General features: G+C 38.4%; 1 protein-coding gene across 4 annotated transcripts in view; it reads right to left on the bottom strand.

The window, feature by feature from the left end:
- The window catches only part of PCCA (propionyl CoA carboxylase, alpha polypeptide), a 335,923-nt gene that overhangs the window by 182,268 nt on the left and 130,275 nt on the right, over positions 1 to 23,380 (bottom strand). For all 4 annotated transcript variants that reach the window (XM_005856400.2, XM_014536081.1, XM_014536076.1 and 1 more), the window contains 3 exons: positions 18,619 to 18,721; positions 15,362 to 15,456; positions 9,304 to 9,454 (listed from right to left, as the gene is read on the bottom strand). In XM_005856400.2, coding sequence (XP_005856462.1) covers positions 9,304 to 9,454; positions 15,362 to 15,456; positions 18,619 to 18,721 — 349 coding nt within the window. The remainder of the gene's footprint in view (positions 1 to 9,303; positions 9,455 to 15,361; positions 15,457 to 18,618; positions 18,722 to 23,380) is intronic.

Genomic DNA, 23,380 nt, shown 5'->3' on the forward strand with positions numbered 1-23,380 from the left:
TGCACCCCATTCACATATTGAAGTCCTAATCCCTAGTACTTCAGAATATAACTAATATTTGGAGATAGGGTTTTTAAAGAGGCAATTAAATTAAAATGAAGCAAACAGGGCGGGTCCTAATCCAATATGACTGGTGTCCTTAGAAAACATCAGGACACAGACAGTACAGAAAAAAGACTAGGCGAAAACACAAAAAGACAGCCATCTGCAAGCCAAAGACAGAGGCCTCCAGTAGAAATCAATCCTGCCAACACTTTAATTTTAGATTTCTAGCCTCCACAACTGTGAGGAAAAAAAAATATCTGTCGTTTAATCCATCCAGTCTATGGTATGTCTTACAGCAGCCTTAGGAAACTAACACAGGAACAAATTTGAAAAATTAAAACTAGGTAAGAGTCCAGAACTCAAAGACATCAAAATAGTTTACAATATGCTTTTTCTTTTATCCTCACCCAAAGATATGTTTATTGATTTTAGGGAGAGCGGAAAGGAGAAAGGAAGAGAAACATTGATCAGTTGCCTCCCATAAGCACCCCAACCGAGAATCAAACCCTCAATCTAGGTATGCGCCCTGACCAGGAATGGAACCCCACAAACGTTTGGTGTTCAGGACAATGCTCCAACCAACTGAGCCACCCAGCCAGGGCTACAATATGCTTTAAAGCAAAAACCTAACTGAAATTGCCTGATAAGTTTACCTATTCCTTTGATAATGTAAAAGAATTTTCTTGATTTTAGGAAATAAAGACATATTTAGGAGACAGGAGCACCAGGCTTAAAATTTACTCTGAAATGCTTCAGGTAAAGAAGACAGACGTAGATATATAGATACAGATATAGATATAAGGATAAAGCAAATGTAAATGCTACTGAAATGTGTTCAAACATTCTTTGTAATATTTTGAAATTTTGCAGTTTGCTGAAATGCACAATTCTGTACATCTGAAATAACTTCAAAATAAAAGTTCACAAAAATTAAAGCAATGCCTTTAGAGTTTTTGTTTTTACAACATTTTTAAATAAAGAAAACTGACTTAATCAACACTCTTTGGTCTTCAATCAAAATATTCTCATTGTGTTAAATGAAAATAATCAACTTCTTTCTTTCAACTTTCTAATAAGACTCAATAAATATTACAGAAAGTATAACATACTCTTCTTTGTATTCTCAGTTTCCTAGGAGTTTTATGCCAAATATTCCAGATTATCCTAGATCTACTTAAATCCAGCCAGTCTAAGAACCCTGGCCTCTATGACTGTAAATATAATAAAAAAGGTCAAATTCAGCCCAGATCTATAATGTCCAAAATGTGAGTGGATAAGTAAAACATGATATCCATGCAATGAAATAGTATTCAGCAATAAAAAAGAATGTACTACTGAAACACACTACATATGGTATAAATACAGATGTAACAGGAGAATAAAGAGAGAACCTGGCTAGGCTGCTGATCAACTGAAAAAATCAACAACCATGAGGCAAACTTGAAAAAACTTATAGCCTGAGATAAATGAGCCAGAAACAAATTAAAAAAAAAAGAAAGAAAAGAAAAGCCACAAGAACATAGTAACAAAATGCCCTAAAGAAGGACACTGGTTATTAATTCAATAAGTTCTGATACAGTACCCAAACTAAACAATTTAGTACCTCTTTTGTCTGGAATAAAATACAAATGTTTTGTAGTCACTTCAAACTGCCTTCAGATTCGTATTACAAGCTATTATTCTCATCATGGCATAATAAAGTCTCCATTTTAATCAAAAACATGATTTCCCAGCTAATTATCTAATTAGATAATTTAGTTATAAAGAAATACTTTTAATCAAAATTAATTTCATAAAGGGCAAAATTCTGTAACTTCTAATGACATTTACAACAGAATATAGGCTAAATAAGGAATTCCAAAAGGAAGTATGGTAAGTTTTTAGCAACCACTACTGAGTTAATACCTACACAAACTCTATAAATATTTATTACTCTCAAAATGCATCTAGATAATTTCTACCATCGTGAATTAAAAAAATCAGTTCCATTATTTGATAGTTATACTTTATAATTACAAGAGGGTAATGTTTTTTAATTTTGTACACATAACATAGATTAAAATGCTTGAAATATTCATATGAAAATGGTGGACTGGTACTCACCCTTCACTCCAAACTCCTTCTAGGGTACTCCCTTATTCTACAGAAGACAATAGGATAAAAACTCTATTCCCAGACTCCCTTGCAGCTGAGGTTCTCAGTGCAACTGGAAAAGATTTTGGATGTGTCAATCAAACTCAGATGCATGAGATTTGGAGGGGAAAGTAAGGCAGCAGTGAGGCACAGGCCATCATTCTGCGGGCTTCCCACTGGCAAGAATGGGGGTGAGTTTAGGAGTTTTCTGAAACAGTATTCCAACATGTGATTACTAGTGTTTGTTGTTTTATTTGTTGTTGGTTTGGGGTGAGAGGTGTTAATAAGACTCGGGGCACATATTTATCTAATCCACAGGTATAATGTACCTATAAATCCATCCTCTTGGGACTTGTGGTCACAATTCTTAGGCCTAGGTAGCATTTAGGGGTGGGGGTTTTTAAAAAAATATTATCAAAACACTAAGAATATAGGAAGAAATTATCAGCCAAAATTCAACAAGGAGACATAAATCCAACACTCAACACCATTTTGACCTATAGGCATTTAACATTCCAGGAAAATACAACTACATATCTAAGCTATATTTCTGGTAGCATCGAGAAATTAAATGTACAACTAAACCACAAAGACCAGGGAGAGGACAGTGATAAACCATCCTCACTTTAAGTTGAGGCCATGAAGGAATGCAACCTCAAGGTGAGTGAACTGGAATAAAACAAACCATTCTCTAGAAGTGCAGCTGGCCTTTGTGTGCCCTCGGGAGTCCAAGGAACTTCACACTTAGAATACTGTAGCCACAAATTACTACTGTTCACAGGCATGTGGCAGAAAAATTGAAAAATCTCTACATGAAAGAATCTATCATTCTAGTTTTCAATTTGTTAATAAGGACAATTTTTAAATAATCAATATACAGTTAAAGATGAGAAGGCACACAAGGAACCAGACATCACAACCAAGAAGCAGCACAGACAACAGATCCCACAAAAGTCATTAGGCTTCAGATACGGAAATGAACAGACACACACTACAAAACAAATAAGTTAATTATATTCAAAGAAATAAAAGCCAAATTTAAAATTTTGGTTAGAAGATGAAAGGAGATAAGTTTGAGTCATTTTTAAAGAACCAAATAAAAATTCTAGAACTGAAATATGAACAAATAAAATTAGAAACTAAATGGGTAGTTAAGTACAGTTCAAGAGATAGTAAGAAAGATAGGTCAGAAGAAAATGTCCAAAAAAAGATGAAAGATATCAGAGAAAGAGTAAGAAACACAAAAGATATATTAAGGTCTAACATAAAAGTTTTCTATATATAAATGACTGGAAATCCATAAGGAAGGGAAAGAGATTATGTCAAAAGTGATAATGGTGGAGAATTTTCCAAAAATATTGAAAGGCATTAATCCATAGACTCAAGAAAGTCAATGAATTGCAAATACATATGTGCATTTATCAAAGAAAAACTTAAGAAAATCTTAAGATGAAAGAGAAATTCATAAATGCTATTAAAATATAAAAGTAACCAGAGGCCAGTGCACAAAATCCGTTCACAGGTAGGGTCCCTAGTCCTGGATGGCGATCAGGGTCGATCTGTGGGGCGACCGGCAGGGCGATCAGGGGGCCCCTGCTGGCACCCGACTTGGCTGGCCTGGGGCCTGAGGGAAGCTCCTGCATTAAGTGTCTGCCCCCTGGTGGTCAGTGCATGTCATAGTGACCGGTCATTCCGCCATTCGGTTGATTTGCATATTAGGCTTTTATTATATAGGATTATCTCCAAAGAAGCAGTTGGTAGAATGAGAGCTGAAGTCTCACCAGATATAACCAAAGACAGAAGAAGAATATCTTCAGTGAGTTGATAAAAAATACTGACAAACTATTCCCAGAGTAAAAACAGCTTTCATGAATGAAGATAAATTAAAGTCACTAGCTGTCAACAAAGAGTTTACTACAAGCAAACCTGTGAAATAAGGAATATATTGGTCTCTGCCCCTAGTTCCTGCTAATATTTGGTCTTTGATCCTGGTTCCTGACACAGAGTTTCTTATAATTTCTTGAGTGAGCAGAGTACCTTTAGTGCTAATGAGATAATTCTTCAGGGCTCCTGGATGGAGGTTGGTCTCTAAAAAGACTAAGCCAATGCCGAAACCGGTTTGGCTCAGTGGATAGAGCGTCGGCCTGCGGACTGAAGGGTCCCGGGTTCGATTCTGGTCAAGGGCATGTACCTGGGTTGTGGGCACATCCCCAGTGGGAGATGTGCAGGAGGCAGCTGATCGATGTTTCTCTCTCATCGATGTTTCTAACTCTCTCTATCTCTCTCCCTTCCTCTCTGTAAAAAATCAATAAAATATAAAAATAAAAAATAAAAAAGACTAAGCCAAGATTAAAAGCTTAGAATTTTCCATCCTACATCCATCCTCCAGAGAAAAGGAGATGGGTTGGACAATGAGCTCATAATCAATAATGCCTAGGTGATGAAGCCTCCATAAAAATTCTGGGTTGGGGAATGCATCCATGGCTAGAGTGTGGCACACTCCAATTTCATGGGGACAGAGCTCTGTGCTTGGGACTCTTCCACACCTTGCCCTATGGATCTCTGCACCTGGTTGATCATCTGTATCATTTATCATATCCTTTATTACATAGTAAGCCAGTAAATGTAAATAAGTATTTCTCTGAGCTCTGTGAGTTGTTCTAGCAAATGATCAGATCTGAGGAGGAGGTAGTGGGAACCCCGATTTACAGCTAGTCAGTCAGAAGAAGTACAGGTGATAACCTAGAACTTGTGACTGGCATCTTCAGTCTTGTGGGTCTAAGGCCTTACTTGAGGGATCTGATGCTAACTCAAGGTAGATTCAATTTAACTCCATTGAACTGCAGGATAACCAGCTAGTGGCAGAGAATTGGTCAGTATGGGAGAATACCCATGCAATATGTGGTCAGAATTATGAGTGTGGTAGTAACAGTAGAGAGTAAAGGAAAAAACCAGAGTATTTTCCTTACAAAACATTTAAAGAAATTTCCAAGAGTAAGTAAGGAGAAAAGAAAAAGGTTAAATAAGTGGGTAGAACTAAATGAATGCTAGCTATTTAATAAGAGAATGTCCTGTGATGGATAATTGCACAGTAAACCAGGAGAGGGTAAAAAAAATTAAAATATTCAAAGGTCCTTACACAGTCCAGTGTAGCAGGTGAAAAGGTACTGATTGATATCAAACTTTAATAAGATAAGGATGTATGCTGTTACATATGTATAGGTCCTACCAAAAGATTAGAAGAAATATATATAACTCCCAAACTAATACAGACACAAAATTAAATGATAAATATTGCAAAAGCAAACAAGAAGAAAAGTGAAAAACTACAGAGTTGGGGAAAAAAGATCGCATTTTAAAGACTGTACATTTAAACTCAAATATATAACAATTTACATTAACTTTCTAAGGAGCAAATGGTTTGGAGACAAGACAAAGATTATCACACTTGCTTAAAGAAAATTACCCACTGCTTACAGTGACACATGTAAAATATCTGAATGCAAATAGGTAGACAGTAAAAGGACGAAACAAGATATATCATGCAGAATATAACCATTGGGGCCAAAAATTATTTTGAGCCTAGACTATTAGGTTTAGTTAGGAGAGGAACCACTAGGAGAGGAACAGGACCACTGAAGAAACCTGCCTTTAAGATCCAAAGATACAAAGAATGAGTTGAGACCAAGGCCAAAAAAGAACAACAGAAAACATTCCTCAACATATTCACCAATGATACCTCTGGTAAGAGATTGATATCCAAAATTACTAAAGAACTTATAAAACTCAATATCAAAAACACAAACAATTTCATTTAAAAATGGGCAAAAGACCTGAATAGATACTTCTCCAAAGAGGACATACACATGGACAATAGACATATGAAAAGATACTCAACATCACTAATCATCAGAGAAGTGCAAATTAAAACTACAATGAGATATCACCTCAGATATCACCTGTCAAAATGGCTACCATCAATAAATCAACAAACAACAAGTGTTGGCAAGGATGTGGAGAAAAAGGAACCCTCCTTCCTGCACTGGGAATGCAGATTGGTGCAGTCACTGTGGAAAGCAGTATGGAGTTACTTCAAAAAATTAAAAATGGAATTGCCTTATGACCCAGCAATTCCGCTTCTGGAAATATTATACCTGAAAAAAACCCAAAACACTAATTTGAAAGAATATATGCACCTTTATATTCAATGCAGCATTAGTTACAATAGCCAAGATTTAGAAGCAGCCCAGTGACCATAAGTAGATGAGTAGATAAAAAAGCTGTGGTACATGAACACAATAGGATATATTACTCAGCTGTAAAAAAGCCATCCCTATGGGTCTCCTGCCTGGAATGACTCAGCTCCATCCCCAGCCACAGTAAAGTCCTAAGGAGAGTTGATCCCATTTCTAGGCAATCCAAGTACCACTTACCGCTCTCTCTACTATGCTACACCCCTTAACTATCAGCCCCCAACCCTCAGTCCTAGGCAACCGTTAATCTATTTTCTGTCACTACAGACCAGCAATTTTCAACTCATGTGCTGCAAGAATTTTTAAAGCATGCAACACCTGACTATTTAATCAGCACTGACCTCTTTTCCCTTAGATTGTCAAGTAAAAAAAAAAAAAATGACAACAGCCAACACAATAATAGCCATGGTGTGAACGCCCTGTCTTGAACCATAAATATACAGGACCTGTAATAGAGTTGCATCTTACCAGTTACATCACATACATAGTAAGGTTCCGTCTGATTGGTTAATTCTTGGTATCAGAAATCCTTATATACAAGTATAGGCACCTGATTTTTTAAAAACTCACTTTGGAGCACAAAGGGTAGGTAATTACTATTATTTTTTAAATAAATCAAAATTATACCTTTTTTGTCACATCAGCAAAAATATGTTTTTTGTTGTGCGGCAAAATTTTAGTAATTAGTTTATATGTGCTACGAGATAAAAAAGGTTGAAAATTGCTGCTATAGACCATATGTGTTTTATCTTTAAAAACTTTTTATTGTTAAATATAACATACAAAGAGAAAAGTATATACAACACATGTATGTACAGCTTAATGAATTACTGACACATGTGGTTTTGAATTATGTATTGGATTAAATAGTGTCTCCTGAAAATGCTTGTCTGCTCAGAACCTATGAATGTGACCTTATCTGGAAATAGGTTCTTGGAAGATGTAATGAAGTTAAAATGAGGTCATACTGGATTAGAGTGGGGCCTAAATCAATGACTAGTGTCCCTATAAAAAAAAAGGGGGGGTGGACTTTGGACATAGTAACACAAGAGAGAATGCCATGTGATGATTGGAGTTATGCTGCCAACAAGGCAAGGAATACCAAAGTTTATTGGCAGCCACCAGAAGCTAGGAGAGAAGCAGAGAACAGATTCTTCCTGAGACGCTCCAGGAAGAAACCAACACCTTGATTTCAGACTTCTGGCCTCCTGAAACTTGAGAGAATAAATTTCTATTATCTCAGCCACCCTGTTTCTGATACTTTGTTACTAGAGCCCTAGCAAACTAATACAAACTGCAAAAAAGTGGAAACAAACTAAATATCCACAAGTAAAAGAAGTAAAAAAGATAAACAGTGGCATTTTCTTCAAAGGAGTATCATTTGGGAGTTACATAAAACAACAAGGTTGATTCTCCTAAGCACAATATTGAGAAAAGAAGCCAGGTACAAAAAAATTATGTAATATATGATCCCACTGATTTAAAGTTAAAAAAAAATAAGAAACAGGCAAAATTATTTATACTGCTTAGGTGTGTACATTTCAAAGGAAGAACTACAGAGAAATGCAGGGAGGTGTTTAGAATAAGGTCAGAATAGTACACAGCTCTAGGAAAGGAGAAGGAGGAAGAGCTGAGAAGGGGAGAAGGGGGAGGGGGCGATGGGAGCAAGGCCAAAGTGCTGACAGTTTTGTACTTCTAGACCCAGATTATGCATACATGGATTTTTATTTCTAACTAGAGGCCCAGTGCATGAAATTCATGCGGGGGGGAGGGGGAGAGGATCCCTCAGCCTAGCCTGCACCCTCTTCAATTTGGAACCCTTAGGGGGAATGTCCGACTGCCGGTTTAGGCCCGATCCTTCAGGCAGTCAGACATCCCTCTCACAATCCGGGACTGCTGGCTTCCAACCGCTTGCTGGCCTGCCTGCCTGACTGCCCCTAACCACTCTGCCTACCAGCCTGATCACCCCCTAACCACTCTCCTGCCAGCCTGATCGACGCCTAACTGCTCCCCTGCCGGCCCGATCGCCCCCAACTGCCATCCCCTGCAGGCCTAGTCACCCCAACTGCCTCTCCTGCTGGCCCGGTTGCCCCCAACTGCCCTCTCCTGCCACCCTGGTTGCCCCCAACTGCCCTCCCCTGATGACATGGTTGCCCCTAACTGCCCTCCCCTGCTGGCCGGATCACCCACAACTGCCCTCCCCTGCCGGCCATCTTGTGACCACATGGGGGCGGCCATTTGTGCGAGGGCATGACAGTCAATTTGCATATTACCTCTATTATATAGGATGATTTGCGTAACTATTTGTTTGTGTTCTAGGTACCTTTCTCTATGTTTATTTATAGTTCACAATTTAAATAAAAGAAAAAGGAAAGTGGGAAGAAAATCAAACCAGAAGGAAGTATATCCCTAAAGTCAACAGCTGCAGGGGCAGCCACTCAATTTCTCAACCTTATAATTGGCAGAAATGGCTGTTCTGGAAGCCAGGTTGGTGGTGTAGTTCTCAGAGTCACTCCTGGAAGCTCACTCTAGGTGCCCTTCTTTCATTAATCCCTTTCAAAGATGTGTAAGCACTTAATCCCTTTCTATTTATCATATTTAGAGTAGTTCATCGAGAGAGGTTCAATAAAAAAAAATTAGAATTTCCCATATGAAGTATTAACAGTAGCAAAACAGAAGGCTAGATCCTGCCACCAAATTAACTTGACACTATCCACCATTCCTATGATGTCTTAGCAAAGCATAAAAACTAAGTCTTTATTTAACATTTTCTGAAGTTGATTTTTAACTTTTATAAAACACAGAAAGGGGTAAGCGAGGAAGGGTTAAGTATAGAGGCATGGAGTGGAATAAGAAACTGAGTTTTTGTTACCTGGAGTCTGGTATTCATTTCCAAGAAATAAAAATTCTTCTTTGAGTCCACAAGGAACTCTACGGTTCCAGCAGAAGAATACTTGACTGCTTTGGCAAGAGCTACAGCTTGCTCTCCCATTGCTCTCCGAGTCTCAGAATCCAGAAAAATGCTGCAAGTACAGAAAGAGTGGAACATTTTGAACAAAAATCAAGTTATCTTTTGTGTACATTATATAAAAAAAATCCTTAAAATTTACTCAGATCTGATCATCTGTATCAATTTAAGATTTCATATTATATGCTTCACATATACTTATATGCTTATTGTATTAAGCACGTTTAAATAAATCAACTTGAGATTTTTATAAAGCATTTGAACGTCCCACATTATACTGCAACTTCAATCAGTTTATAAAATATACAACTACTTCAGCTCAGTAATTTTCAACTAGCAAAATTTAACATATATATTCAGAATCATTTCAACCTAAGATTGGGAAAAAAATAAATACTTGGAAACTAACATATACAAATGATCCTTGTTATTCATAGGCTCCATATTTACAAATTTTCCTATTTGCTAAAAGTTACTTCTAACCCCAAAATTAATACTCACAGCACTTTTGTGGTCATTCACAAACAAGCTCAGAGCAGCAAAAAAAAATTTGATATTCCCAACATGTGTCCCAGCTGAAATCAAACAAGGTGACACTCTGTCCTCTTGTTTCAGCTCTCATACTTTAAACAACTGTCCTTTTCACAGTTTCTTTAGTGCCACATTCTCTTTTTTTGGGGGGGGGAGGGGGAGGTCTAGGATGATTTCACTGTTTAAAATGGCCCCCGAGTTTTGGGCTGAAGTGCACTCTGGTGTTCCTAAGTCCAAGAAGGCTGTGATGTGCCTTACAGAGAAAACATGTTTGATAAATGAGCTTCCTTCAGGCATGCGTTACAGAGCTGGGGGGCAGGACTGTGAGTTCAACGACAATGAGTCAACAATATACATTAAACAAGGTGTCTTTCAACAGAAACACACATAAAACAATATTATGTATTAATCAGTTGGTGAAAATGTTCTAACTAGAGGCTCAAAGGCACCTAACCCCTGTATTTCTCCTAGGAGCAATGCTTCAGCATTTACAGATTCATGTTTGCAGTGACTTTATGGAACATAACTACCACAAATAAAATTTAACTGTATATCTGATAAAACCTCAAAACTTTTGTTTTGCAATATCAAAATCACATTCCACCAGGAAAGGAAAGCTGAAATGTTTTCAATAAACCCTGAAAAGAATACTATTGAATAATTTCTGCATTTGCATAAATCTTGCTTCTATACAAGATAGGCCCTGAGAAACAAAACACTGAATACTTTTCTATTTGTGGATTAAAACTGTTCTCAACTTGGGGTGGTGAACACACAATACAATATACAGATGCTGTACTATGGAATTGTACACCCGAAACCTATATAATTTTATTAATCAATGTCACCCCAATAAATTCAATAAAAAATTTAAAAAAAAATTTTAACTGTTCTCAAATGAGTAAGATTAAGATGACATTTTATAAAATTTTTATTATGGAATAGGATAATGTATTTGCATGTACCTATTTTTCGTCTGTAATAATAGCCACTCTTGTCTTACCTAAGCTACATGTCCACTTTTCTACCAGCCAATGTATTTATTTTTAGCAAATCCCAAATTAGATATTATCTATAATAATAAAAGTATAATATGCTAATTAGACTGGACGTTCTACCGGACGTCCTTCCTTCCAGACAAAGCTGTGGAGGGTGGGGTCCGAGGCAGCTGCCGTGGTGGCGGGGCCGAACCCCTTGCACGAATTTTGTGCATTGGGCCTCTAGTCTATAATAATAAAAGCATAATATGCTAATTAGACTGGACATCCCTCCAGACGTCCTTCCAGATGACCTTCGGGACAAAGTCGGGGCTGTGAGGGAAGCCCAGGTCCTGGGTGCCAGAGGGAAGCCGGCGCTGGCAGCCGGAGGAAGGAAGGCCTACTCCTGCACGAATTTCATGCATCGGGCCTCTAGTTATTTATAAGCGGTACATAAGATTCATAACACCTGAATCCAATGATTAATCCTAGCATCACTAAAAGGGAAAAAGTAAGAATTACACTTCTCACCTGTTAAGTATTCTTGCTCTACCTCCCCAATCCCACCAATCCAGCCTGACTCTATTCTAGGTTCTGGCTCTAACTAGCAGTTTTTAAGATATAGGGATATAACATGAATGTTTGGTAAAATACACTGTGGAGTTGCATGCAGCTGAAACCAGAATGTGAAGAATGGGGCAGGAAAATGACCAGATCTTAGCTAAAAAGAAAGGGCGTTACAAGTTAAGGGAATCTTAAAGATGTAAAAAAACAATCAAATGCAAGGGCTGGGCTTTATCTGGAACCTGATTCTAAAAATCAACTGTAAAAAGATATTGATGAGATGATCAGGGGGAATTGAATATTAAGTTGATATTAAATGCTAGTAAGGAGCTTTTACTAATTTTTAAAGTATGATTATGTTACAAAAATAATTTATTTCATAGAAACAGATATGAAATTCATGCAAAGGGCTCGGCCCCCGCTGCCGCGCTAAAGCTTCATCTGGAAGGAAGGACATCTGGAAGGACGTCCAGTTTAATTAGCATGTTATGCTTTTATTACTATAGATAATTCTCCACTACCCTAACAGATATAGGCATAAAAGACATTTTAGCAGTAAAATTAATGCAACCAAAAGAAAGAAACCCAACTAAAGATGAATATCAAAGCATTTGAAGAATCTCTAGTGCAGCTGAGTAAAACTATTTTTGTCATGTCTGGTCTTGTCTTTTCCCTAATCATAAACTCTGCTACTGATACACAGAGTTATAAGCAACCTCATCACCACACTCAAAGCACAGTGCTAAATTCTCACTCTAGGAATGAAACTATATATTCCAATTATGCTAGTATTTCACAGTACACAAATACATATCAAGTCACTATTAATTATCAGTTCTAGTGGTTTTTATTTGAATCCTACTGCTTTAAATTTTCCTCTATTTTTTCTCTACATAGATTAGATGCTCATTTGAAAAGGATAGATAGATAGACAGAGATAAACAAAATTATGATTCAAGGTTTCAAGTTTGTGAAAGATTTTTATCCCAGGTAAGACTTGAGTGAGTTTTAAATAAAAAGAGAAAGTTAATTATATTGGAAGTAATATAACAGAAAAAACAAAGTTGCAAAAAAAGGAGAATCAGAGACTACTGTTATTTGACCAGTATCCATTGTCCCCTTCTTCCACATGACTAGAATTTTAGCTAAGCACATGGTTACTCAAGAAAAAAATGTATTTCCCAGCCACCCCTAGCAAAGTGCCTAACTTCAGATCACTGCCAAGTAATCAACACAGGCAGGTTCTAGGAACCTTCCTAAAGACACAACAGAGCATTCCTTTTGCCTTTTCTCCCCACTTCCTTCTTACATTCTGGTCCTGGGCCATCAGCTAAGGGCCAGCCCCATGTAGGCTGCAGTGGACTGTAGCTGGTTTCTAAGTGTGGTGTCCCAAGAAACAGGAAGTAGAAGCTGGCAGTTTCAGGCCTGGGTACAGCCTCACTTTTATGTAGCCTATTGGTCAAGTAGTCACAGAGCACAGAATGAAGGGGAGGGAACACTGATGCCCCCAACTCCTCAACAAGAGAAGTAACAAAGGATTTGGGACTCTATTTTAAAATACTACACCATGCCATATTTTAACAATTAATATAATTAAAGTGGAATTTGATTTTTACCATTACTCTGTGATTAAAAACTCATTCATATTCACACCTTTTCTTTTCAGAAACTATACACCCTTTATATCAAGTCACTCTGGCTAGGCTGGTGAAAGCCACAATTGGCTATATTCCTTAGAGCCTGGTTACTAAAAACATCAATGTACACTAACTGAGGGTTTTTAAGAACTAAAATAACACCAGAATATATACACATACCAACCTGGCATCAAATTAAAAATGAAGTTCCATGAAAGGTGGCTTGGAAAAGTGTCCAAAGTAGTTCTGATAAATTATGGAATTTCTAAGAACCATGCCCAGGAGCCTTTTCATGGTAGGATAAATTCAAGAAATTCTGGATCAACCTAATTTTTTTTATCGCTTTGATGGATACAATTTTTTGGTGATTTGTTTGTCTTTTAATTAAATTTATTGGGGTGACATTGCTTTGCAAAACCATATAGGTTTCAAGTGTACAACTCAATAAAACATCAACTTTGTGAAATCACCAACAGGAGAGCCTACAAGGCATGTGCCCCAGAAATCCCATATGCCCAGGAACACCCACAGGGTCTATATTACCTACAAGCCTGTGGGCATCACAGCTGGTTATCCAACCAACTTCCATCTCTAATAAAGCCCCAACTTATATTTCAAGTCTCTTATTTTCATGCACTGAAGTACTGAGAAAGATCAGGTGGCAAAGTCTTAATTATAAAAATACTAGAGGCCTGATGCACTAAATTCGTGCATGGGTAGGGTCTCTAGGCCTGGCCCGTGATCAGGGCTGATCTGTGGGGCGACCAGCAAGGCAATCGGGCCCCCCGCCCCCAACTGGCACCCGCCTTGGCTGGCCTGGGGCCTGCGGGCTGGGGGCAGCTCCTGTGTTGAGCATCTGCCCCCTGGTGGTCAGTGCGCATCATAGCGACTGATCATTCAACCGGTCATGCCATCGTTTTGTTGACTTGCATGTTAGGCTTTTATTATATAGGACTAGAGGCCCAGTGCACAAAAATTTGTGCACTCAGGGGGGTCCCTCAGCACGGCCTGTGCCCTCTCGCAGTCTGGGACCCCTCGGGAGATATCCACCTGCTGGGTTAGGCCCGCTACCCAGGGGATTGGGCCTAAGCTGGCAATCAGACATCCCTCTGGCAGCCCGGGAGCCCTGAGGGGATGTCTACTTGCCAGCAGGGAGCAGGCCTAAGCTGCAGGCGGACATCACTCTGGCCGCCCAGCAGCCCTCGGGGGATGTCCACTTGCCAGAGGGGAGCAGGCCTAAGCTGCAGTCGGACATCCTTAGCACTGCTGAGGAGTCAGGAGAGGCTCCCACCACCACCACTGTACTGGCAGTTGTCAGCCTGGCTTGTGGCTGAGCAGAGCTCCCCCATGTGGGAGTGCACGAACCACCAGGGGGCAGCTCCTGTGTTGAGCGTCTGCCCCCTGGTGGTCAGTGTGTATCAGTGATTCCCAGTCATTCTGCTGTTAGGGTCAATTTGCATATTACCCTTTTATTATATAGGATAGAGGCCCGGTGCATGGGTGGGGGCCGGCTAGTTTGTCCTGAAGGGTATCCCGGATCAGGGTGGGGGTCCCGCTAGGGTGCCTGGCCAGCCTGGGTGAGGGGCTAAGGGCCATTTTCAGACTGGCCACACCCCCTTCAGGGTGGGGGTCCCTGCTGGAGTGCCTGGCCAGCCTGGGTGAGGGGCTGAGGGCCGTTTTCAGGCTGGCCACACCCCCTTCAGGGAGGGGGGTCCTGCTGGGGTGCCTGGCCAGCCTGGGTGAGGGGCTGATGGCAGTTTGCAGGCTGGCCAAGCCCCCCAGCGGGCACCCTCACCCCATGAGGGTGTGGCCATCCTAGGTGAGGGGCTGATGGCTGTTTGCAGGCTCGCCACGGCCCCCAGCCACCCAAGCTCCCAGTGGAGGCTGGCTGGAAGCAGGTATCTGGGATTTATTTATCTTCTATAATTGAAATTTTGTTGCCTTGAGCGGAGGCCACAGCCAGCCAGGGCAGGCGGGAAGCTTGGCTTCCTCCATCGCCGGGGCAACCAAGCCTCCTGCTTGCTCCAGCTCCATGGCTGTCGGCCGCCATCTTGGTTGGGTTAATTTGCATATGGTTGCTCTGATTGGCTGGTGAGCATGGCTTGGGGTGTAGCAGAGGTGCGGTCAATTTGCATGTTTCTCTTTTATTAGATTAGATTGGTTTTACCATGACTATTAAAGCAAGTTTAGCCAATAAAATGAAAAGGAAATATATAAAAGCAGACAATTATAAATACTCATGGAGAGACCTACCTTGGTGCTTCCTCCACCACTTTCTGATTCCTTCGCTGAATTGAGCACTCTCTTTCATTGAGCCACAAAGCATTCCCATGTTTATCACCTAAAACCTGAAAAAGAAATACCATCTGAAAAAATATATAGCCATACCCATAGAGCATGTGTCCGTCCAGCTAACGTTTTGTCCATGCAACACCCCTTGGTTTTTAATACTCAAACTGCAGAGAACATATTCATTCCTCTTTTAGTTGATGTTAATAGAAAAAAACTTTATATTTACAACCCAAAAACTCAAAACATTTTTATCAAAAACACTTGAGACAAAAACTCTCATATTACATTTTGAAAGCAGTGAGTAAACTATTATCATCAATTGTACAAATTTTGTGAAGGACACTGAGTGTCAATAAGGGGATACATATTCTAAATGTCCTTGTGCTTAGGAGAGCCATGACTGTTGTTACAAACATCTGTTGTTAACATGATTAACTGTTAATCAGGAAATACTTTTCTATTTATACAAAATACAAGTCCGTTACTTATATATGGATGCTTTTATTGTGCTTTATTTTTGGTATAGGAAACTAGTAAATGGTCTGGGGTTAATATATAGCATACAATAATTTTTCCCATACTATATAATAAAGGGGTAGTATGCGAATTGTCCCCTCGACCAGGAGTTCAGGGAGTTCGACCAGGGGGCAGGGCCGTCTAGGGGAAGGGAGGGAGGCCCTGGCTGGTGGCAGATGGCCAGGGGAAGGGAGGGAGTACCCGGCCAGCCACCGCCTGCCACTAGGGACCCTACCAGTGCACAAATTTCATGCACTGGGCCTCTAGTTTGTAATAATGGGAAATAAGCTTGGATAACAAATAAAACAGTACACCCAGGGAAATTTTAATTCCTGACGAACAATGAAAAAATCAATAAAAACCTGCCCCAAATACTGCAAAGGACATAGTCATACTTAAAAATATATATATATCTGTTTAACAGAAATTCAAATTTAACATGAATCTTATCAGCTAAATCTGGCAACCCTAAAACAGACTCTTTGTTAATGTTTTTGCATGGAATGTTTGATTTTCATGATTGGGATAATCTCTTTTCGGAATTAAAGAGGAAATGCTTATTACTGAATGCATATATTAAACAGAAGTAAAAGCTATTCTACAAACCAAAAAACTAGGCACTAATTTTAGTTCTAAACAGCTCTATGCAATCTCCCTGAATAAGTCATTCAGTTTCCTCATGCATTATAAATAGCAGCTAATATAATCTTAATATTTCATATGGGTACTGAAAAATAAAACAAAAATGGAGATCATCTTTATAACAGATATAGTAAACTATAAAATAAAGTTAATATGACTGCAAAGTTAATTTTTAGAAATAAAAATTAATCTATCAAAACCTCAAGAATGATTTCAAACAAAAGGAAAACATTGTAGTAATAAAATACCAATAAGGTGGAATTTTATTTCTGCGGCTCTTAAAGATAAGTACATCTAAAATTACCACAAGAACCTCTTAAGAAATCTCTCAGCTTCAATTGCTGGTTCTCAATTGTGAAGAACCAGTGAATACTGTGTGCATCCCTCTTACTATCTTGTTGAATGGTGGTATTTTATTGCAGTGTGTATCCTTTTCTCATCATTGTATGTTGGATGAGTAGGTGTCACAGACTGTCTTTAAATTCAGAGGTTCTCCCATCAGAAGAACTGCCCTTACGGGACTATATACAAGAAGTCTCAACCAGACCTGGACCAAGTCTGTAGACAAGATCCTGGTCTTGGAAGGAAAGTGGGTATATTCTGCTTATGGAAAGGACACGATCGTTGGGTGTAAGGGAATAAGCTGTGGTAGCTAATATCCAAAGATGGACCACAACACAACCCAAATCACAGTATTCACATCCTGCACAATCCCATATGGCAATGTTCTAAGCAGACAATTAACTTGAAAAGTGTCACAAAAATGATTCTGTGCAGAAGATATATACAATACATATAACTGGCAAAGGACTCAAATAAAATAGATAGCTACAACCACTCAGTAATTTTTAAAAATCTAATTTAAAGGGGAGAGAGGCAAGTATGAGACTTGAGCAGTAACTTCACAAAATAAGATATCCACCTGGTCATACACTTATAACAAGGTGCTCAATATCAGTAGTCATCAGGGAAATGCAAATTAAAACAGAGATACTGCTACATGTTTGCCAAAATGGCTAAATATCTAAAAATTTGAGAATACCAAGTGTTGGAAAGGATGGCAACAATGGAAACTTTCATATATTGCTTGTGGAGTATATATTAGGACAACCACAGTATCTACTAGAACTAAGCATAACCTTGCCATGTAATCCAAACATACCTCTCCTCAGTATATCCGAAAAAGAATATATATGTCCATAAAAAGACATAGCATTTTATTCATAATACAAAAAAAAACCTAGAAAAAAACATGATACACCAACAAGAAAATGGGTAAAATACAGGTTATTCAAACAATAGTACAGCACAGAGCAATTTTTTTTTAATGAATGATAAAATAGCCTCATGAAAGAATCTCAAAGAATGATGATGTGCAAAAGAAGCCAGGCACAACCAAGTATATATTGCCTGATTCCATTTATATAAAGTTTAAGAACAAACAAAAATAATCTATGGTATGAGATGTCAGAATACCTGTTGCTTTCGGCAATCAGGAGTAGGATTGTCTTCTTTTTCCTCTATGTTTTATTTCAAAAAACCCATTTTGTTTTTGCAACCAACCCCTACAACCACTTTAACGGTTTCATTAAAACCTTAATTTGAGTAGCAAATTTGATTCCTTCATCTCTATACAACTAGCTCCTAGTAGAATGAATATCACAGTGAGCCACACAGACATCTGGTCAACTGAAATGACACAAGAGTCCAGGTCAGGCACTTTTCTTTTTAAAATACCCTAAAATGGCCCAATCTCAGAAGACCAAACGAGTCTCTACGTGTAATATATTTATCCTGCCCAGAGATCTTGGGACGGCTTCTTTCTGGAGTTGGGCGTTTATATCATTCCGCATCCTGACATTCTGGCACTTTGACAAAAGCATACCAGATTCCAAAGGTAGATAGATTATCAATTTATGTACTTTCTCTATTTTATAATTATTCCAACATATCAGAACAACTCACAATCATTCTAACTGGAAGAAAGGATATGTTTCTGATAGGAATAAATGACATATTTAAAGTCATAATAATTAGAAATTATCTTAAAATGTACCAACCTGAATTTCTATATGACGAGGGTTATCAATAAATTTTTCTATTAGTAGCCTATCATCACCAAAACTAGAAGCAGCTTCTTGAGATGAAAACCTAAAACCATCCCTGTAAAGGGAAACAGAAGAACAGTCAAGCAAACAAACAAAAAAATACAGCCCTTAATATAAAAGAAAAATAATTAAATATTTATTTTGGCTTACTTCTGAACAAAGCAGAGGAAAACTCACTTAGTGAACAAATAACTAAGTTAACTTTGGTTGAACTATAGCTCTTCCTCTTACTAGCTCTATGATCTTGGGTGAGTGATTTAACTTCCCTGATCTTAGATTTTATATCTAAACAGGAATATTGGTACTTATTTTGCAGACTGTTAAACCTGAGATTTTAATAAACCATACCAATCATATAAAGTTCCATTTCTTAATCCTGTATAATAAAAGGCTAATATGCAAATCGTCCCCTCAACCAGGAGGTTCACCCGGGAGTTCGACCACGAGGCAGGGCCGGCTGGCCAACCACCCACGGCCCCTCCCCCAGCCGGTCCTGCCCTGGATCAGCCCTGATTGGGGCAGGCCAGCCAGACCCCACCCATGCACAAATTTGTGCACAAGGCCTCTAGTATATCATAATTCCACTAATAAAAAATATATAAAAGTACATATCCATTAGACTCAATAGTCAGATGCACACAGAAATGTAAATGACCTGGCCAACTGCACAGCTGGGGCAGAACTACAGCCAACAGGAGGATCCTCAAGAACATTTCCTGATATTTTAAATATTCCTTTAAATTGCCTCCTTCACAACCATATAGACAGGGAATAGATGCAATGCAGCATGATATTAATAGCTGGTGATTGTAGAAGATAAATACATGGGATTTTTTGGACTATTCTCTCAAGTTTTGCATAGGTTTTATTTTTCCAGGACATAGAGCAATTTTTTAAAAATGAAGAGCATGGCCCTAGCCGCTCTGACTCAGTGGATGGAGTGTTGGCCCTCAGACTGAAGCATCCCAAGTTTGATTCTGGTCAAGGGCATGTACCTTGGTTGCAGGCTCGATCCCTGGCCCTGGTAGGGGCACATGCAGGAAGTAACCAACTGATGTGTCTCTCTCATATCGATGTTTCTCTCTCTGCCTCTCCCCCACCTTTCCACTCTCTCTAAATGTCAATGGAAAAATATCCTCAGGTGAGGATTAACAAAAAAACAAACAAACAAAAAAAAAGAGCATATATCATTAAATCAAATAGTCTCATGCTTTTGTTAATCTCAACAAAGTTTCAGAGATGATTTATTTATCAAGTTGAAGAGAATAATATTTTAGGTAGAAAATTTGTGTGTGTACTTTTGTGAATTGATGAGCATATTTAAAATCAATATGCCATTTACCGGCCAAAAAATGGTTAAATTATTTACCAAATGATGCCTAATGTATGAATGAATACAGTGATTACTGAATTCTAAATTAAGATCCATAGGCAACAGCAGCACAGCAAACCTCACTGCCAAGAAACTAGAGCAATCCTCAGCATAAAAGAATATGTTACTAACATTAGCCCTGGAGAAATGACTGATAAGAAATCTGAGATCCTATGAAAAGTAAATGCTAAGGCTTTCAGTAAAATTGCTATATAAGTTAAGTGCCATACATACAAAAGGGGAAACAAGGAGAAAAAAAAACTAAAGTTCATAAAATCCACATTTCTTATAAAACCATTATGTTGTGTTTAATATCTTTATTACATCAGTCTTTCCTACAAAGACGCTGTAGCAGATTGTCTTTCCCAAAGATGGTCACAGTGGCCACTCCCATTCCATGTGCTCTTCTAAGAATCTTGCTATTCCCTCTTGATGAAGTGGAATCTAATTCCCTTCCTACGGGATTTGGGCAGAAATATGGTGGAAGGGAACCTACGTGACTTCTGAGACTGGATTACAAACAGTGAAAGAGCTTCCATTTGTATCTGAAACAACTGCCCTTGGATCACTGGGTCCCTACGTAAAAAGTCCACGGCTACCACACTGTGAGGAAGCCCAAGCCACCCATGAAGTCTACATGGCAAACAGGTGTTACATTTAAAGCATAAAAGATAACTTCAACATCTGAACTTCAAAAGACAAATAAAATGGATTCTGTGGTAAAAATGAAATTAAACATGCATGCCTCCTCCCCTTATACTTGCTTCCACCCAAACACAGCAACCAGTCAGCCTGACTTCAAACATTTCACGTACTTAACCAATGCTCGGTAATATAAAGGTAAGTCCCCACTATCAAAAGGAATCAAGCCAGACAGAATTCCAGAGAGGTTAAGAACCAGACCCTTCTTCAATTAAGCTTTACTATTTTGAAGATAAAAGCCCTCACTCTGGCCTTAATCTCTCAGTCTTTCCCAAGAAATTTTCAATAAAACAATGTAGCAGCATAGGTATTTAATACATATAAATCAACACTAAGACCAAGGAGAGAGTAAGAGCAAAAAAATAAGGTAAATAGTGACTGCAAGTAATCCTTGAGTACACTCATCCTCTGCATCAAATCACTCAGCAAATCCTGTTGCCTCTACTTTGAGAATTAAACTCTTTTCTTATCACCTCCACCATTACACTGATGAAAGCCACCACCACCATTTTTCTTGCATGGATTATTGCTAAAGCCTCCCTGATTTCAGAGTTCATGATTCTACTGTCCGTTAAGTATGTTTCAAGATAGCAACCAGTGATCTTTTAAAACTTAAGCCACAAAATCTTGATAACTGATTAACCTGGTTGATACATATATAAGTTCATTACATTCTACTTTTTTATATGTTTGAAATGTTTTATAATTTTAAAAAAGTAAATATCAGGAATTTGCTGAAGTTCCATTAAAGTGACTTCTCTACTCAAAATCCTCCAATGCTCCGTCATCTCACTAAGAATGCTAACGTCCTACATGATCTGCCCCCATTCCACCCAAAACCCCTTGGCCCATCTCCTTCTACTCCTCCCTCCCTCCACCACCTGGCCACCTTGCTGCTCCTGGATCTCTCAAGACATGTTCCAGGGTCGAGGCCTCTGCCCTTGCCTGGGTCCTTTCCTCCTTACTACAATGTGAATTCTCAGTGGGGACAAACCTACATCTTGTTTAGAATGGGTATTTCCTCCAACCTTCTCCAGACCTCTTGAGTTCCTCCTTTATTTTTTATACTCCTTATCACCTTCCACCATAATATATGATTTACTTTGATTTTGTTTATCTCTTTCTATCAGTACAGGCTTTCTGGACCTTGTTTATGCCAGGATCCCTTTTGCAGAAACATGCAGCATATGAACTTTCTGTCAAAATAAGGCTTAAAGTGATTTAAAACACATAGAAAATATACAGAATTGCATAGGAAATAAATTACATTAAAATACAGGTATCAAAATATTTTTAAAACAATTTGGGGAGTCGAAACCGGTTTGGCTCAGTGGATAGAGCGTCGGCCTGCGGACTGAAAGGTCCCAGGTTCGATTCCGGTCAGGGGCATGTACCTGGGTTGCGGCCACATCCCCAGGAGGAGATGTGCAGGAGGCAGCTGATCGATGTTTCTAACTCTCTATCTCTCTCCCTTTCTCTCTGTGAAAAATCAATAAAATATTTAAAAAAAAAAAAACAATTTGGGGATATAATGTATATGGTTCTTTATTCATCAAAAAGCTCCAACAAGTCTAATAATCAGTATAACCTAGAGATATCTATAACTGTAATGTGATAAGATAATACTGTATGTGATTTCCTAAATGGTGAAAATCTCCAGAGATACTACTACTACTAATATAGTTTGCTGCCTATATTGGAGGAAACACTAAACTGCCATTAGATGATAATGAAAGAAATATGTGCTTTTTAAAACTCATCCAGCTGCATGAACAGTCCCTGAAATCTACGGTCTTTGAATTCAAAGGTTAAGAACTCCTGAGCTAGTGTGTAAACTGTATGGAGGAATTAATTATTTTGTTTGTTTCTGTTCCTTGCTGTATTCCTGGAATGTTATTAAAACATAGTAGACTCTTAACAAATATTGCCATCCATGCAATGAGTTTATTCTTGTAGGGTAAGCTTAAGATGGGAGAAGAGAATCTGATATTATCTCAGTCAATATCAGGTCTCAGTGACACTCTGAAAGTGAGACTGAGGTTTAAAGACCTGCATTTGTCATATATCATCACTCCACATCATAAGCCAATTACTTTCTGACACTTAACAAAAGACACAATGGTGTTCTGAGACAATTTTCTTGTTAGCGTTAAAACTATCTGTGTAAGTCCGCAATGTGGTGTCTTCCCAAAAGATTTTAATGGCTAATATATTGCCTTTAGGAGCTTTTTACCTCCTTGTTCACTTTAGAACCTAATTTCTGACTTAATATTGTACTGGATGACTTTCATACCAACTACTCCAGATTGCTGTCATGTAGAAATTTTGAGGAGTGGGAAGGAAAAGAGAAAGAAAGGGAGAAAGCAAAATTAACAGCTTAGAAGACCAATTTACTTCTGGGTAAAGGGTAGAAAATGCAACAATAATTATTCAGTGATTTTTTTTTTTTACCCCTCTCCAAAAAATGACATAAATCTCTCTTACTACCAATCCTGAAAATAAATAAGACTACAAATCTGGAGTCCCCTAAAACCTGCTCATATTAGACAGTTTTTCAAAAAATTATTTTGTATAATCAATGCTTTGGGTTTTTTAATTACTGTTTTAAAATATACTTTTAATTTCTGAACTACTAATAAA

Source organism: Myotis brandtii, unplaced genomic scaffold, assembly GCF_000412655.1.
Source record: "Myotis brandtii unplaced genomic scaffold, ASM41265v1 scaffold1028, whole genome shotgun sequence".
NCBI lineage: Eukaryota > Metazoa > Chordata > Mammalia > Chiroptera > Vespertilionidae > Myotis > Myotis brandtii.